Source organism: Alosa sapidissima, chromosome 15, assembly GCF_018492685.1.
Source record: "Alosa sapidissima isolate fAloSap1 chromosome 15, fAloSap1.pri, whole genome shotgun sequence".
In the NCBI taxonomy this organism is placed as follows: Eukaryota; Metazoa; Chordata; class Actinopteri; order Clupeiformes; family Clupeidae; genus Alosa; species Alosa sapidissima.
In genome coordinates, this window is record NC_055971.1 from 33,091,756 (window position 1) to 33,109,255 (window position 17,500).

General features: G+C 46.9%; 2 protein-coding genes across 2 annotated transcripts in view; both read right to left on the reverse strand.

Annotated features, from left to right (window-relative positions):
• The window catches only part of wu:fb16f03 (eukaryotic translation initiation factor 4 gamma 1), a 63,058-nt gene extending 56,842 nt beyond the window's left edge, over window positions 1-6,216 (reverse strand). The window contains 4 exon segments of the mRNA XM_042063572.1: window positions 716-795; window positions 1,400-1,527; window positions 3,172-3,236; window positions 6,003-6,216. Of these exon segments, the coding sequence (XP_041919506.1) occupies window positions 716-795; window positions 1,400-1,484 (165 nt within the window). The 5' untranslated portion in view covers window positions 1,485-1,527; window positions 3,172-3,236; window positions 6,003-6,216.
• Window positions 6,217-8,174: 1,958 nt separating this feature from the next.
• The window catches only part of psmd2 (proteasome 26S subunit ubiquitin receptor, non-ATPase 2), a 13,402-nt gene continuing 4,076 nt past the window's right edge, over window positions 8,175-17,500 (reverse strand). The window contains exons 7-21 of the mRNA XM_042063576.1: window positions 16,254-16,398; window positions 16,040-16,100; window positions 15,072-15,218; window positions 14,228-14,334; window positions 13,924-14,051; window positions 13,730-13,817; window positions 13,410-13,572; window positions 12,520-12,621; window positions 11,113-11,258; window positions 10,533-10,616; window positions 10,197-10,365; window positions 9,990-10,084; window positions 9,370-9,496; window positions 8,988-9,106; window positions 8,175-8,613 (exon numbers count right to left, since the gene is read on the reverse strand). Coding sequence (XP_041919510.1) covers window positions 8,431-8,613; window positions 8,988-9,106; window positions 9,370-9,496; window positions 9,990-10,084; window positions 10,197-10,365; window positions 10,533-10,616; window positions 11,113-11,258; window positions 12,520-12,621; window positions 13,410-13,572; window positions 13,730-13,817; window positions 13,924-14,051; window positions 14,228-14,334; window positions 15,072-15,218; window positions 16,040-16,100; window positions 16,254-16,398 — 1,864 coding nt within the window. The 3' untranslated portion in view covers window positions 8,175-8,430. The remainder of the gene's footprint in view (window positions 8,614-8,987; window positions 9,107-9,369; window positions 9,497-9,989; window positions 10,085-10,196; window positions 10,366-10,532; window positions 10,617-11,112; window positions 11,259-12,519; window positions 12,622-13,409; window positions 13,573-13,729; window positions 13,818-13,923; window positions 14,052-14,227; window positions 14,335-15,071; window positions 15,219-16,039; window positions 16,101-16,253; window positions 16,399-17,500) is intronic.

A 17,500-nucleotide genomic window follows, 5' to 3' on the forward strand; every position in this document is an offset into this window, starting at 1 on the left:
ACAGAACAAAGAAAGAATGCCAGAAAGAAAGACAACACGTGAAGACAAACACAAACATGTGAGTGTGTGGACGCTGTTTACTGAAAGCTCTAGAGTTCACTCCTCCGGGCATGGGGTGTCCTTGGTTACCCCCACAACCAGAGCACACACACACACACGCACGCACACACGCACGCACGCACGCACACACACGCACACACACACACACACACACACACACACACGCACGCACGCATGCACACACACACGCACACCCATCCCCCTCCAGCCCAAACACACCACAGCCACTGCCCCCAGTGGAAACATAAGCCCCCCCGTCTCAGCTGTATCAGGTCAACGAGCTGCCCAGCAAGCCACTGCCCAGATCCACTCTCGATCACACACACGCGCGCACGCACGCACACACACACACACGCTCACCTCACATGACCATTCCCACCAATCACATGAGCATCCACGCAGTTGTCAGCAGGTGAAATGCAGAATTGAATCGCACTAGAGATGCTAGCGAAGACAGCAAGGCTACTAAACCTTACAGTCTCATTATTGCATTCACCGCTGGCAGGCTAGCTAGTAGTACACTAGTGTGTGTGTGCGTGCGTGCGTGTGTGCGTGCATGCGTGTGCAAGTGTGTGTGCAAGTGTGTGTGTGTGCGTGTATGTATGTGTGTGCAAGTGTGTGTGTTTGCAAGTGTGTGTGTGTGTGTAACTCATACCGTCGGGGAGGCTGCTGTGCAGGGTTCATTGGAGGGGGTGTGGCAAACACAACAGACGGCTGCTGAGGTGGGAAGCCAGGCTGCAGAAGAAGACACAGTCAGTACACACACACACACACACACGCCCGCACGGAGTACACACACACACACACACACACACACACGGAGTACACACACTCACACACACACACGCACGGAGTACACACACACGCACGGAGTACACAAACATACACACACGCATGGAGTACACAAACGTACACACACATGGAGTACACAAACCATACACAGACACACACACGCACGCACACGGAGTACACAAACGTACACACACACACATGGAGTACACAAACGCACGCACACGCGCATGGAGTACACAAACGTACACACACATGGAGTACACAAACATACACACACACACACACACACACAGACAGACACACACACAGACAGACACACACGCACACACGGAGTACACAAACGTACACACACACACACATGGAGTACACAAACGCACGCACACACGGAGTACATAAACGTACACACACAAGTACAAGTACAAACACACACACACACACACACACACACACACACACACACACACACACACACACACACACACACACACACACACACACACACACACACAGAATGCACACAGGTAGCGTAGGTGTGTGTGTACCTCACCTGCGGGAGGCCGGGGGAGGGTGCGGGGGGGGTGTGGGAGAGCAGAGGGGGGGGGACCCGTTAGAGGCTGCGGCGGCTTATTCATCTCACCAGGATCCTCATGAAGGCACGTATACACACACACACACCTGCACACACCGAGAGGGAGGTAGTTACACACACACACTCACAGACTCAGACATACATCAGGCACTCACACAAAGCCATATATATATATATATATATATAAATAAATAATCACCCACAGAAAGGGCTACACAGACACTACACGCACGTGCACGCACACGCACAACACACACACACACACACACACAACACACGGCGCGGGGCTGGAGTAAACACTCCGGGTGGTTTAAGTGTGTGTGTGAGGGGACGAGGCAGTGATGATCACTCCAGGTGGTTTCAGTGTGTGTGTGTGAGGGGACGAGGCAGTGTTGACGCACAATAATATTGTCGGGGTGTGGAGCACAATACAGGTTCAATAATGATGTTTACTAACGCAAGTCCAGATGGTTGAAACAAAAAGGTACACACTCATACAGGCGTATGCTACCTCCTCTGCTCCAACTTAATTGAACGCACTCATACAGGCGTATGCTACCTCCCGACCGTTGCGCTCCTCAGACGAACGGCACCTGGCTCTGCCATCCGTATACACTCTGGGCAATCCAAACGTTTCTCATCTGTTGTTCCCGTTGGTGGAACGTACAATCAGTTCCTACTAGAGTAGGAGCGTCCCTCTCTGCCTTCAACAAACTCCTGAAGACCCAGCTTTTCAGAGGGCTACTCCTCTCATAGCACTACCTACAACTAGCCTTGCTAATTCAGCTTTTCAGAGGGCTTCTCCTCTCGTAGCAATACCTACAACTAGCCTGGCTAATTCAGCTTTTCAGAGGGCTACTCCTCTCGTAGCACTACCTACAACTAGCCTGGCTAATTCAGCTTTTCAGAGGGCTACTCCTCTCATAGCACTACCTACAACTAGCCTGGCTAATTCAGCTTTTCAGAGGGCTACTCCTCTCGTAGCACTACCTACAACTAGCCTGGCTAATTCAGCTTTTCAGAGGGCTACTCCTCTCATAGCACTACCTACAACTAGCCTGGCTAATTCAGCTTTTCAGAGGGCTACTCCTCTCGTAGCACTACCTACAACTAGCCTGGCTAATTCAGCTTTTCAGAGGGCTACTCCTCTCGTAGCACTACCTACAACTAGCCTTGCTAATTCTAGCACTTACCACCTGTTTAGAACTGACACTTGACTGTACGGAAGTAGCACTCACTGCTGCACTAACTTGTACTTATCGTACTCTACCATGACACACACACACACAGCTGCACTAACTTGTCCTTATCGTACTCTACCTTGACACACACACACACACACACACTCACTGCTGCACTAACTTGTCCTTATCGTACTCTACCTTGGCACACACACACACACACACACACACACTCACTGCTGCACTAAATTGTCCTTATCGTACTCTACCTTGACACACACACACACACACACACTGCTGCACTAACTTGTCCTTATCGTACTCTACCTTGACACACACACACACACTGCTGCACTAACTTGTCCTTATCACACTTTACCTTGTTTGTTTCACTTGTTGGAAGTCTCTTTGGGCTTAAAAAGCATCAGCCATATGTAATGTAATGAACACACACACACACACACACACACACGCACACACGCACACACGCACACACACACGCACACACACACAGACACGCACACACACACACAGACACGGATGACTCACTGTCTTGGGTGTGTTCTGTCCCCGTTCAGGGACTGTGGCTCACACTGCTCGGCTCAACACTCAACCTATCAGAGAAAGGGAGGGAGGTGTCAGACCAACACTCAACCTATCAGAGAAAGGGAGGGAGGTGTCAGACCAACACTCAACCTATCAGAGAAAGGGAGGGCGGGGCCAGACATGAATCTGTATTCAGACATGTGCTGAACTCCGGACATGTTCTGGGAATTAAAAGGAGAAATCCAGCGATTATTCACATAGAGCTCCGTTCCTCGAGAGCACCAATACAATGTCGGTATGAAAAGAGTGAAAACCATCGGTTTTACCAACAGCTATGAGCAGACTGGCAGCTACAGCGCTACAATCTGGGGTCATGAACTATTGGGGCTCATGAACAACATGCCCCCAGAGTGTAACACCGTAGCTATCTGGAAGCTATTGACTGCAGCAACTCGAGGTAGCTAACCCGATTGTTTCCTTGTTTTCCCATACCGACAGTACTGACCTCGAGAAACAGAGATCTATGTGAAAAATTAGCGGATTTCTGGCGCAAAACTGAACAGATCTAAGGAAAGTACATCTGTTATTTTAACACTCAAGATACCAGCAACATGGATGTCTGCTGACAAAATCATGAAACAAATGCTACCACTGTGCCTCTTGAAAAGGTGCCCACCTCTGGAGATTAACATGACCCTCTCAACAAAGAACACGATTATACTTCTGCATACAACTACACTCATACACTCACTCACTCTCAGACGCGCGCGCGCACGCACACACACACACACCGCGCGCACAAGGTATCAGTGCAGTGGAAACATCGGAGTCATGCACACTTCAGAAAAAGGAGGGAGAGTGTGTGTGTTTGTGATTTCTGTCACATACAGAATGAAGAATTGTGAAAACCATTACAGTGTCCTACACACAGATACACAACACCGAAGCAATTGTAATCAAAGCCAGATACACAGGTATCCCTATGCTTAGTAGAAGTTCATTCCATGACACTCCCCAACCTACACGTTAGGATGAGTTCATACAGCAGTAACAGCTAGTGTAATCTAAGTGATACACAGGACTACGCAGTGTACCCACTTAAAAAGCATCCCCATCTCAGTATACCCACTTTAAGTAGGCAAGGATAGGCATTAACTTTTGGGGTTGATGACAGTATACCCACTACAGCTAACTACTACATCACAGTATATCTACAGCTAACTAAACTACACCACAGCCACACACAAAAGTTTATTTATTATTATTATTATGTTTAATCTGTAATTATACCTGAAACCAAATTTTAGGTCGTGGCTGGATTGTCACACTGCCCACTTTCACGTGCTTGGAGATAGGCGGCGGCACCAGCGCAAGCTGGCGGCATGCCTGACGCATCCACGTGGTTTCTGCTTTCACGCGCGCGCACTAAGCGCAGACCGGCAGAGACGAGCACATGCATGAGAGAAAAAAGCCGGGTGTGTGCATCCATGCTGTTAGCAGAATGCTATCTACGACCAACGCACACACCGACGAGATACAGATGGCGACTCAATCCATGCTAATGCTATGCTTAACCGTCAATTTACTAACATATTGTAGCAAACGGCAGCAACACTTTCCAAGCAAGCCAGTGCCTATTCATGGCTCATGTAATGTTAGCACAGACAGCAGCTAGCCTCTCAGCACTGAAATGTCAGCTGCAAGGAAGGCTGCTCGCTTTTCGCCTCACAGGGGGAAATGCTTGCATGCTGTCAAAAACAGGCTACAAGGCGAGCTAACGTCAACACTGCAAATTTTTTTGCAGTGATTGAGCACTGCATTGCCACAAGGCCCCGTGTCCAAAATGACTAGTGTTAATTCTCTTAGAACTTAGCCTTAACCACGACGGCACGACAAGCACTGTCAATTTCACACATGAGGCTTTGACGCATTTAAGGTGCAAAATAACGTTAAAGTACGTCTGTCTGTCAGATGGTCCGACAGCTCGCTTGACATTTCATTTCAATGGAGTGAGACTTAAGTAGTGAGGCAGCCCAATTCCCTTTATCACAATAAGTTGACCATTTTAAAGAAATTAAAGTTTAACATAAACTCAACCTGGTTGTGAATGCCTGTTGTTCGCTGATTGGTACGGCTAGAACATACACAACGCTTTCCCTTCAGTCGCCCAAAACTGTCAGGTGTCACTTTCGGCAGTGAAACACTAGCTGATCCATTTTAAACCCTCAACATCGATGTAACATTAACGCCAGTTATGCAATGCAGTTCCATGCTCAAATGTGTATGTACATACACACACACACACACACACACACGTACGTATAATGGTGTTGCTCTGGCATGTTCGAAATGACCGCAAAAACTTTTCGTGCAACACCCAAATAATGATTAGTTAGTAAGCAAGAACTAGACCTCCACCCACCCATCGAAAGGTAGGCTACGGCAGCTAACTTACTAGCTATAAGCTGGTAGCAGCAGTGCCAACGTGTGACTACAATGCTAGCGCCTGTCAATGAACAACGTTACCCAATTTTCACAGAACACTGCGAGTTTGTCAATGGAACACAAGCCATTCACTAACCAAATCCTCAGTTCAACAGCTAACGTCAACGTTAGCTAACGGCACAACTTTCTAAGCCGAGGTTTTAGGTTATTTATCAACAGCAATTAAGCTATACAAAGCTACATACACTTTGACAGGTGATTGAGTAATAACGTTATCTGCATACAAACAAAAGTACAAGCGGCTGAGCGTTACTTGGAAGTCACATCTTTCATTTACTACGATGTGGATTAATTTACAAATCGATATTTACCAACAGCACATAACTCACCAACAGAAGCGGAGCCCCAAACGGACCACGCAAGGCCTAACCTACCTTCTGACAAGCGCCCCCCAAAAATCCAGGGCAAGGGGGTAGCTTATTAGCTTAGCATTCCTGTACTAGTACACCTTGGTACAAATGCTTTTCATTTCAGCTAAATTAATCGAACGACATCACGTTTAATTCCTTGTGGCAGCAGCAGTGACGTTAACATATAATGTTAGCATTGAAACAGTTAAATCAATTTAAGACATTACCCAACTTTGATACTTTTATAAACTAACTGTAGTCGCCACACGTGTGCAAATGAGTATTCGTCGCCTTAAAAGCATCTTTCAGGCATCGTTGACATGACAACATGTTTTCCTGTCCTGGCATGCATTTACAGTTAGCTTCAGAGATATTGTAAGGCACTGAGTAACATTAAGGGCGTAACATGTCACTTGACCACACATATAAGTTACAGGCATGGGGAAAGAAGGACAGACTAACTGGCTCACACAGCATAGATAACGAATTCGGCTTGACAGCAGGCGAATACTACTCCCGTGGCTGCCATATTAGCTGGCCAGCTAACCTGCCAGTCGGCACCCAAACTGACGTTTCAAACGCCTGGGAGTTTTTGTAACAGCTGCTGTTATTAAATGTAGCGCATGTGGCATCAGTTAAGTTATTTGCTAGTTACCACAATAATATCACTTCAGCTAACTTACGTTAACGTTAGTCTAATGATCAACAGAGCTCGGATTTGAATCATGGGTTGATGGAACTAAAAACAACCATTAACGTGAATGCCTCAGTGAAATTTCTCCATCCAGGATCCCTCTGATGCCATCTGTGATCAAAATACTGAAATTACATGTGTCTTGATTTATATCAATGTCATAGAATTCGCTGACAATCTGTGCGTTGGGATCAGAGTGGAATGGGAAAGCGAGGAGTCCGAAAGACAGAAGACGTTAACGTTAAGGTAGCCGAGGTCGGTGATGCCGGTAAAATTACCCTACTGTCGTGACAAACCACACATAACAACCCCACATGAGTACTGCATTCTAATACACGTAAAGAAAGAGACACTTAATGATATTTCTGGAATTTTCGGGAAAATGCAGAAGGGCAAAACCAGTCCAATAGTAAAATACCTCTCTCCTGTAGTCCGCAGAGCCGGACAGAAACCTCCGAAACCTTGTCGTTATTTCCGGCTCAACCACAATGGGAATTCCTCTCTCCCTTGTCATGTGACGAGGGAAAGAGTGTGATTTTGGAAGTTGTGTGTTATTGTGCACCGGCATAAATAGTTACATTAAACACAGCAACTTTGTTTTCAACAGAGCTCACGCTCACGATGCCTGCGGGGTCCCAAACAGAGTCATAAAGTCAATCACTTACTGTTTAGCGTGTACCGGTTGCCGGACTGTTGGGTTAGTTTAGTTGAAGCTTTTCCTCGAGATGACAACAGCAGTGCTCGTGTCACGTGGGCGGAGCGAGTCCCTACAATGACGTTACTGTGAGGTCATTGATAATCAAACCAAGTGAGTCCTTGTTATTATTATTACATATATATATTTTATAATATAGATAGATAATTGTCATTGTACAGTTGCCTGTGCAATGAAATTGGTGCGGCTACATCTGGTAAAGTGCATTTAGGGTAAAAACAATACAATAAAACAGCTAAAAGAACAAGAACTTAAACATTTAAGACAAGGACAGTAAAAGGTGTCATAATAAATGAATAATTTATGAATACAGTATGACACTTAGAAAGGAGAAACAGTCTACTGCACGAGAGGATATTGCACTTGGTTATAGATGTTATTTAAGTTAGTAAAGTATTGCACATACGGTCAGAGGTTCGCTGATGCATGTGTGTGTTAAGTGTTCTAATGGCCAGGTGTGTGTGTTAAGTGTTCTAATGGCCAGGTATGTGTGTTAAGTGTTCTAATGGCCCAGTGTGGGTAGAAGCTGTTTGAGTTACAAACTTCTGTTCCTCCACCACCAGCTTCCTCCTCATTATAATCATCATCATCATCATCATCATCACATTCCTGGGCAAATGCATATTTGTCCTCTTATCCCTTTGCCTTGCAGGCACACACAGACCCACACACAGACAGACACAAACAGACACATACACACAGACAGAGACAGACACACACACCAAGAAAGACAAAATTCCACTTAATTTTACATTTTTTATTTCAACCATTTAAAGTAAAATGTAACAAAACCAACACAAGAGAAAAAATATATAATAAACTGGATGGGCAGTCAGATTTCATTTCTTTTGTAGATCCATGCGCTACTTACAAAATGAGGACAGAAATGGATAAAGACAAGGAGGGGGGGGGAAGGAAAAGGGGCTCTAGGCATCATGTACAGAATATGAGGTCCCCAAACGAGAGTGTGTGTGTGTGTGTGTGTGTGGGGGGGGGCTTTAGGCGTCGTAGTTGGGGTTCTTGCGGAGGATGACAAAGCCCTCCAGGATGTTGGTGACGGGCAGGTACTCCTCTGTGGCCAGCTCTGCGCGCTCCCCGTGGGCCAGCAGCACTGGTGTGGTGTGGGTCTGGAAACCCGTGATGGACTTGGGCTTGCCCGCCTGGCCAACTACATCCACCGCCTGGGAGAGGGGGGGGGGGGGGAGGGAGAGAGGGGAGAAGGAGAGAGGGGGGGGGGGGGGGAGAAGGAGAGAGGGGGGGGGGGGGGGGGGGAGAGAGACGGAGAGAGAACGAACCAGGAAGGAGTTGTGTTATGGCAGATGGAAGAGTCCAAAAGTCAAAACACAAATTACCTTTCTGGGTAGCACTAACACACTGTTTGTTAAATCTCTAAATCTCCGTCCCACACACACACAGACACACACACGTCCCACAAGCAGACTCACACACACAGACAGACACACTCACCTGTCCCACGTGCACACTCACACACACAAATAGACACACTCACCTGTCCCACGCGCACAGACTCACACACACAAATAGACACACTCACCTGTCCCACGCGCACAGACACAGGGAGGGGACGTAGCTCCTCGTCAAACGTCACCAGCATCCTGGGCTGCATAGCTGCCACCAGCCCATACAGCACGTAATGAGACTTCCCTAGGATTACTGAGACACAGAGAGATCGTTACACACACTCACACACACAGCACTGATGCACACTCAAACACATAATATACATACTCTTTCTGTCTCTCTCTCACACACACACACACACACAGCACTGATGCACACTCAAACACATAATACACACACTCTCTCTCTCTCACACACACACACAGCACTGATGCACACGCAAACACATAATACACACACTCTCTCTCTCACACACACACACACACACACACACACACACACGTGGGACGACGTACTGTTTTTGACGTCCAGGAAGGAGACGAGGACTGTGAGCAGGCCGGCCACGGCCACCTGACTCAGGAGCTGCCGGTCGCTATGATACGGACAGAGCGTCAACGTGCCTTTTCCAAGGTGAGTCAGCCCCTGTCACACACACACACACACACACACACACACACACACACACACATTAAGCATTTGGCAAGAATGACTCAGCAGAACAGATTCATGTCAGCTGGTAGGGCTGAATGATTTGGGGGAAATCTCTAGCTGTGATTGTTCTGACACATTGCAGCTCTGCTTTGATTTGTGATAGAATTCAAGCTTCAGTTCAACATTCATATATATGATTATGATGCATTTAAAACCCATGCCAAACGTATGAAAATGAGTCTATGAAGTACTGACTCCTTCATCTGACTAGTGGAGGGAGTGAATTTAAAGATCATAGATGTGACATCACTGCAGCCCATTGGTCCATCAGTCACAAGCTGCACGATTAATGGCAGCCGTTGCGATTTGCTAATTGCAGCAGTTCAAATTGTAATTACGACTAATAATCAATTATCCGTTTTATATTTCGCTAGCCAGATTTCCCCCCCTCCCCATCTGGCCTCTCTTTCCCACACACACACACCTGTGCAAGGCGGACCATGAAGAGGTTGTTGGGGTCTTTGGCGTGGTACTGTGCCAGCTGCCTCAGCATAGCGGCTAAGCGTGCGTTGTTGGTGCCTGGAGGCAGAACACAAACCTTAGTAACCAATTCCACACACACACACGCACACCTCAGAAGCTGACATTAATGACATATACACACACACACACTGTACACACACACACTCACCGCTGCCCACCATGCCCATGGCGAAGATGGAGTTGTGTGCAACCTCAGGGTCAGCGTCGTGGGAGAACTTGCTGAGCGTGTCCAGGATGTTGAGGCGGGGGTTGGACACAGAGATGAGCGCTAGGGCCAGAGGAACCGCACGCCGCAGAGCAGGCTCGCCATACCGCAGCTACACACACACACGCGCACACACACACACACACGCGCGCACACACACACACACGCGCGCACACACACACACACACACACACAGATGGGGGGGGGGGGGGGTGAGGGACATGTCTACTGTTTGGATGCAGGTGAGTTGTGCAAATGGAACTGGCAAAGGTGACTAACCAGGTGTCCGAACGTCCTGAGTGCCATCTCAGAACCAATCTCTTCTCCCATGGCGATGAGGGCAATCCCCAGGACCGCCACTCCCTACAAACACACACACACACAAAACTGTAAATAAGCAGACCTAGGTCTAGGAATAACATTTATAACAGACATCTGACTACATCAACAACTCAGTTTAGAGAAATCCCTTAAAGACAGATAGATAGGGACTTCAAAACCTAAACACACACACACACCTGGTGGGAGCCCATGCTCGGAACGTACTCACACACACAAATACCTGGTAGGAGCCCATGTCGGGCGCGCTCTCACACACACACACACCTGGTGGGAGCCCATGTTGGGCGCGCGCACACACACCTGGTGGGAGCCCATGTCGGTGCACACACACACACACACCTGGTGGGAGCCCATGTCGGGCACGCTCTCACATACACACACACACCTGGTGGGAGCCCATGTCGGGCGTGCTCTCACACACACACACACACACCTGGTGGGAGCCCAGGTCAGGCGCGCTCTCACACACACACACACCTGGGGGGAGCCCATGTCGGGCGCACTCACACACACACACCTGGTGGGAGCCCATGTCGGGCGCGCTCTCCTTCTTGTCCTTGTCCTTCTTGTCCCTCTTGTCCTTGTCATCGTCCTTGTCCTTAGTGTCGTAGTGCTCGCTGCAGATGTGCAGCAGCTGCTGGACCTTCAGCACGTTCCCAGAGCCTGGACACACAGGGCCCAGTGGGTCAGAGAGAGAGAGAGAGAGTGTGTGTGTGTGTGTGCGTGTGTGTGTTCACTGCCCCAGCATCTCGCTAAGAGTTTGAAGGCATTTCTGGCATCTCCTACTGTGAACGCTGCTCTTGCAGTCTCACAGGCCGGGCACAACACCACGTTCAAACAGCGGCCAAATGGAATCGCTTTCCAGTGCCACCTGTGGTTGTACAGAGTAATCTGTGGTAACTCTATGCAAAACATATTGATCTCAATGGGGCATTTTGCCCATGTTCAGGGTGGAAAATAAAAAAGAAAGATTTGCATAAGACAAGTCAAATTGGTGTTTTTAAAAAGAAGGGATCGTGGAGAATAAAGAAAAACATATTTAAAAATCTTTGTATATTCCCACAAGGTGTTTGGGTGCTCTGAAAATGAGAACCAAAATGATTTTTCAGACTTGTGAGGTCTGCTGTTCAGACCCTGAAGGAATTTATTTTCTGTTCATTGGTTTTTGTGAGTGTTTCTACTTATCTCAATAAGGAACATAAATCAAGAGCCTATGTTGAGTACAAATAATGTCTTCTGAAGGCCTAAACAGAGCCCAGCCAAAAACTCCAATAAAATTTTTATCAACTTTGAAGGACAGCTATGACCATGTAGGATCATCCAGACCAAGCATGCCGGTTTTGCTACATACTATTCCTATTTATGTACCTGCATGCAAAATTTGAGCCTCCTACATGGTTTAGTTCTTGCGCTATGGGCTTGTGAACTTTGACCAAAAAAAGAGGCCGTACAAAATTGACACCCCCTCCTCCTGTAAAACTGGCTTTATCTTGGAATGTATTGATCTTACACAAAAGTACTTTTACAGTGTGTCTCCTGGGTAACATAGGTACACCTGGTAATTTTTTCAGATTTTTTGAGACCTAAGTGCGTGGGCCCTGGTTGAATTGACGTGGAATGACCCTGTAGAATGTAGAACACTATTTACACTAAAACATATCATGGGTAAAAGTGTAGGATGTAGAAAACTACTTACACTAAAACATATCATGGGTAATGAGTGTTTAAAACTTTGAATTGGAAGTGCACTCGCATAGTTCGGTGTTGGCCGAGTTTGGAAGTTCGTGTGGGTGTGCCTAGATAAGCACCAGTTATTGTCCGTCACCACTGTGTGTGTGTGTGTGTGTGTGTAATAGAGAGAGGGATTGGACTGTGTGTGTGTGTGTGTAATAGGAGGGATTGGACTGTGTGTGTGTGTGTGTACCTGCATAAGCACAGATGTCCACCAGTGTGTTGGCAAAGCTGCGGAAAGGCTCAGCCACCACCTGCAGTGCAGCCAGAGTGGTCTCGATGGCTTCTCCCTTACCTGTCACAAACACACACACACACACGGTTATGCTCACCAACACACACACGGTTATGCTCACCAACCAACCAACACACGTACAGTTATGCTCACTCACACATAGAGCCATTAGTAACAGATATCACAAGACAAGCCTGCAAAGGGCAACAGTGGCGAAGGAGAAGTGGGGTTGCACAGGGACACGCCATCAGGTGGACCGTCGAGTGATGTGCGCTCACTAGAGGGAGTCGTCAGGAGCCAGAGAAGCGGCCGAGCGCACGCACCCAAAAGTGCACATCAGATCTAGAACTCACCAGCGCTTGCACTTAGGGCTGCACAATTAATCAACTTTTAATCACAAGCTCGATTTTGCCTTCACATAATCAAATTTGCGTGATCGAGCGATATTAAAAATGCGTGCTCCACCCATAGAATGCTCCGCAACACAACAAATCAAGCGCTCCTTAAACCTGTCTGACCATGTGCTGCACGTAGCCTATACCGCTGTGTGTGTGTGTGTGTGTGTGTGTGTGGTGTGAATACCCTGTCTGACCATGTGCCTGCACTATAGTAGCCTATATAGTAATGTAGGGGAGTGAATGTAGGGGAGGAATTTGGGTGAGCCAGATAGCAAGTCCAATATGTTTAGGGAAAAAAGGATGGGTCACTAAAATGAACGAATAATCGTGAAAATAATCGTGATCTCAATAGTGATCAAACATGTCAGCCCTACTTGCAGTGTGATGAATATTTGCTCTCTCTCACACACACACACACACTCATGTACACACACACACACACGGCTTTACCCAGGTGGTTAAGGCCGAGGCCGAGGGGCAGCCAGCGGGAGTACGTGTCCTTCAGCTCCTGTTCGCTCTTCTCCATGATGGTTTGCAGGATGGTGGACGTCACGTCACCGTTACACGAGCCCACCGCAATCATGCCACATGCCAGAGCAGTCACGCCGGCCACCTGCGCACACGCACAAGCACGCACGCACACGATCAGAGAAAATAGATTTATTGATTTTCCGGTCATCACTTTTTGTGTTTGCATTGAAAGTTAATACACTTCATATAAGTAAGCACATTCAAGAACAAATGTTGGTGGTGTAACTTCACACACACACCTCCATGCTAGACTTTGAATCTCCCATCCCTGGTAGCAGTAGAGACAGGACATCTTCCCGATTAGAGCCAGCATATGCCAATCCCAGCCTACACACACACACACACACACACACAGGTAGAGGTTCACAGAGACATCAAGACACTTGCTGATTATATCACAAACAATGCAAGAGATTGTGTGTGTGCGTCTCACCCAAAGATGGCTCCGATGCGCATGACGTTGCTGTTGTGAAGGACATAGTCAGACAGCAGGGCCAGGGCAGGGTCACACTCATTCCTCACTCCCGAATTCACAATACCGCACGCCAACAGCGCACCAGACTGTGCACACACACACACGCACACAATACTGGTTAGCTCAGGCACACACTCATAGTATAGATTTTTTTTTATATATAATTAAATGAAATTCAGCAGAGGATGAGCACATGGTGGAAGAAAGAGTTAAAAAGTGACATTGGAGTGTGAGAGAAAAGTGTGTAGATGTGTGCGTTCACCTTGATGTAGTCTTCAGAGGAGTAGAGGTATTTATCAATCTGTGTCAGGCCTCCATCAACATCCCACAGCAGAATCATGCCCAAAGACGCAGCAGCACTCAGCATACCTAACACACACACACACACACACACAAGATTTTAATCTCAGCAAATGGCTAGTAGCAAGCTGACAAACCCACTGAGCTGCCCAAGGTACACCACGCCACTGTTCCTGTAACAAGCCCGCCACTGGGCAACTCCGTTATTCCCACATGACATGACGTTCACAATGACCTTTCACTGGGAGAAAAAAACATTCCCATGCGAATGAACGCACCATAGGTTTTCTATATGTCTAGTAACCTATGCTAATTGCTGTGTGTGATCAACGTATGTGTAGGATAGAAATTCAATTGAATTTGCATTCAATCAGGTTGTTTTAACTAATATTATACTGCAAGATATTTTTTTTTTCCAATAAGTTACCTGTTATAGACTAACTTGCAATATTAAATCCAGTTTATTCCCATTAAAAGCACACTATGCAATATTTTTACCAAAGCCAATTTGATGGTAAAGGAACTTGTAATAGGCGAATTGTTCACCTAGCATAGCTATACGGCATAGACGTAGCGAGTCCCTTGGGAGAAAACCAGCCATGCAACTTCCAAGAGTGGCGCCCCGGCAGTACAGTATATCAGTAGATATACTGTAGCTCTTTGGAGATAGTTTTTGCCTGTTGTTAATATTTCACCTCAACAACAAATGCAAATAAAGGAATAAACATGGACTACATGGCCTTTTAAACTTTATTACTTCATTGTAAATAAATCTTAATCTGAGTGAGAGAGAAAGTGGATCTCACCGTGGTCTTTGTTCTTGTACAGCCATTTGTTGCCGTCCTCGGTAAGCAGCTTGTCCTGTCCGAAGGCAGCGTTAACGAAACCGTTCACAAACGAGGAGGCCAGATTCATACGAGCGGAGTCCACCTGAGAGCCACTGCCACCAAACCCTAACAGCGGGAGGAGGGGGGGGGGGGGGGAGGAGACATTGGTTTAACTCCAGTTTTCGATTGCTTATGCACAATTTAGAAGGCCGCACGCTCCACATAATTAACACCCAAGGAGCAGCACATCTCACATCTGCAAAATGAAACACATCGGTCAACTACACAACTGGTTATAAAGCACTCATTTAGTCGTCGTATGGCACACACACACACAGACTCTGTTTGAATGTGTTACACACTACTGTGGAGATTTCCAGTAGGTTTGTTGTTTTTTATAAGATCATGTGACCCTATGATGACAGGAGCAGGAGAGAGGAAAAGAAGAGAGGAAGGAGAGAGAGAGAGAGAGAGAGAGAGAGAGAGAGAAAGAAGTGAAGGAGGAGAGGAGAGGGAGAGAGAAGTGAAGGAGGAGAGAAGAGGGAGAGAGAAGTGAAGGAGGAGAGGAGAGGGAGAGAGAAGAGAAGTGAAGGAGGAGAGGAGAGGGAGAGAGAGAGAGAGAGAGAGAGAGAGAAGTGAAGGAGGAGAGGAGAGAGGGAGGAGAGGAGAGGGAGAGAAGTGATGGAGGAGAGAGAGAAGCAGGAGAGGAGAGAGGGAGGAGAGAGAGAAGCAGGAGAGGAGAGAGGGAGGAGAGGAGAGAGAGAAGTGATGGAGGAGAGAGAGAAGCAGGAGAGGAGAGAGGGAGGAGAGAGAGAAGCAGGAGAGGAGAGAGAGAAGTGAAGGAGGATAGGAGAGAGGGAGGAGAGGAGAGGGAGAGAAGTGATGGAGGAGAGAGAGAAGCAGGAGAGGAGAGAGGGAGGAGAGGAGAGAAGAGGAGAAATACATACTGTTGTTCTCCAGGTGAGTTTTGTAGATGTCATCTGGAACCTTGGGCTCCATGATATCCAGCTGCAAGAGACCGAGACAGAGTCAGAACACACACACACACACACGTAATACATTAACTCATTTGGAAGGCACATAATATGCAGTTCTGAGTGTGCAACTGTACTATGTATATATGCATACATAATATGTAAGCTGGCGCACACACACACACACCTCTCTAGCCAGAGCCAGGAAGTTGCTGTTGAGCTGCACGTTGGACATGATCTCTGTAAGATCCTCATAATCCTCCACATCCTCATTCAGCTCCAGGAACATGCCGTGCCTGCCCAGCATGAAGGCCATCTCCTTCTGGACCACACTACACACACACACACACACACACAGGGGAGGGGGGTTAGTAGGGAGACAACCTACCTCACAGTGAATGAACAACGTGTGTGTGTGTGTGTGGTACATGTCTTTGCAGGAGGTGATGATGTTCTCCACCAGTTCTGTGTGTGTGTGTGTGTGTGTTACATTACATTACATTTGGCTGACGCATTTTTAACCAAAGCGACTGACAACATGGTAACAGTTAAGTTTTAAAGCAATTTCCTCAACAATTTTAGGACAATTTAAAGGAGAATTCCGGTGTGATATTGACCTAAAGTGTATTGAAACATGATACCGAGTGTGAACGTATGTCTCATAGCCCATCTCGACTTGTCCCCTGCACTCCAAAATCTGGCGCTAGTTAGCCGATGCTACCAACAGCTTTTTCAGTAGTGGTGCTTCGGCATCGGGCTAGCCATGCAAATAAATCACTGTTTTACACCCATTTACGAGGCTCAATGTATCTCCACACTTCATTGGTAGACTTCCGAGGGCCCTGACATTTAAAACGAGACATTGAGAACTTTGAAAAAGCACTGGTAGTTTACTTACAAGACGATTTATACAGACAGTATCTTCACGAAGTTTAACGTTTGCAGCCATCTTGAATTTAGTCACGATAAGTCGAGCAACGAGTAAGAATGAACAGGTATGATAAGGGATCAGATTCAAAAAATAATTCAGTGGAAATGCATGGATTCCAGTTTCTTCCAGTAGCAGCAACTGGAATCCATGCATTTCCACTGAATTATTTTTAATTATTTATTATTTTTAATAATTAATCAGTGATTTATTTGCATGGCTAGCCCGATGCCGAAGCACCACTATTGAAAAAGCTGTTGGTAGCATCGGCTAACTAGCGCCAGATTTTGGAGTGCAGGGGACAAGCCGAGATGGGCTATGAGACATACGTTCACACTCGGTATCATGTTTCAATACACTTTAGGTCAATATCACACCGGAATTCTCCTTTAAAAACGGTAGAGTACAGTAAGAATAAGTGCATCAGTGAGTGCTGTTTTTAACAGAGTTAGAGTGTCAGTTCAAGACGGGTGGTGCTAGGATCAACAAGACTTGTTGTAAGTTGT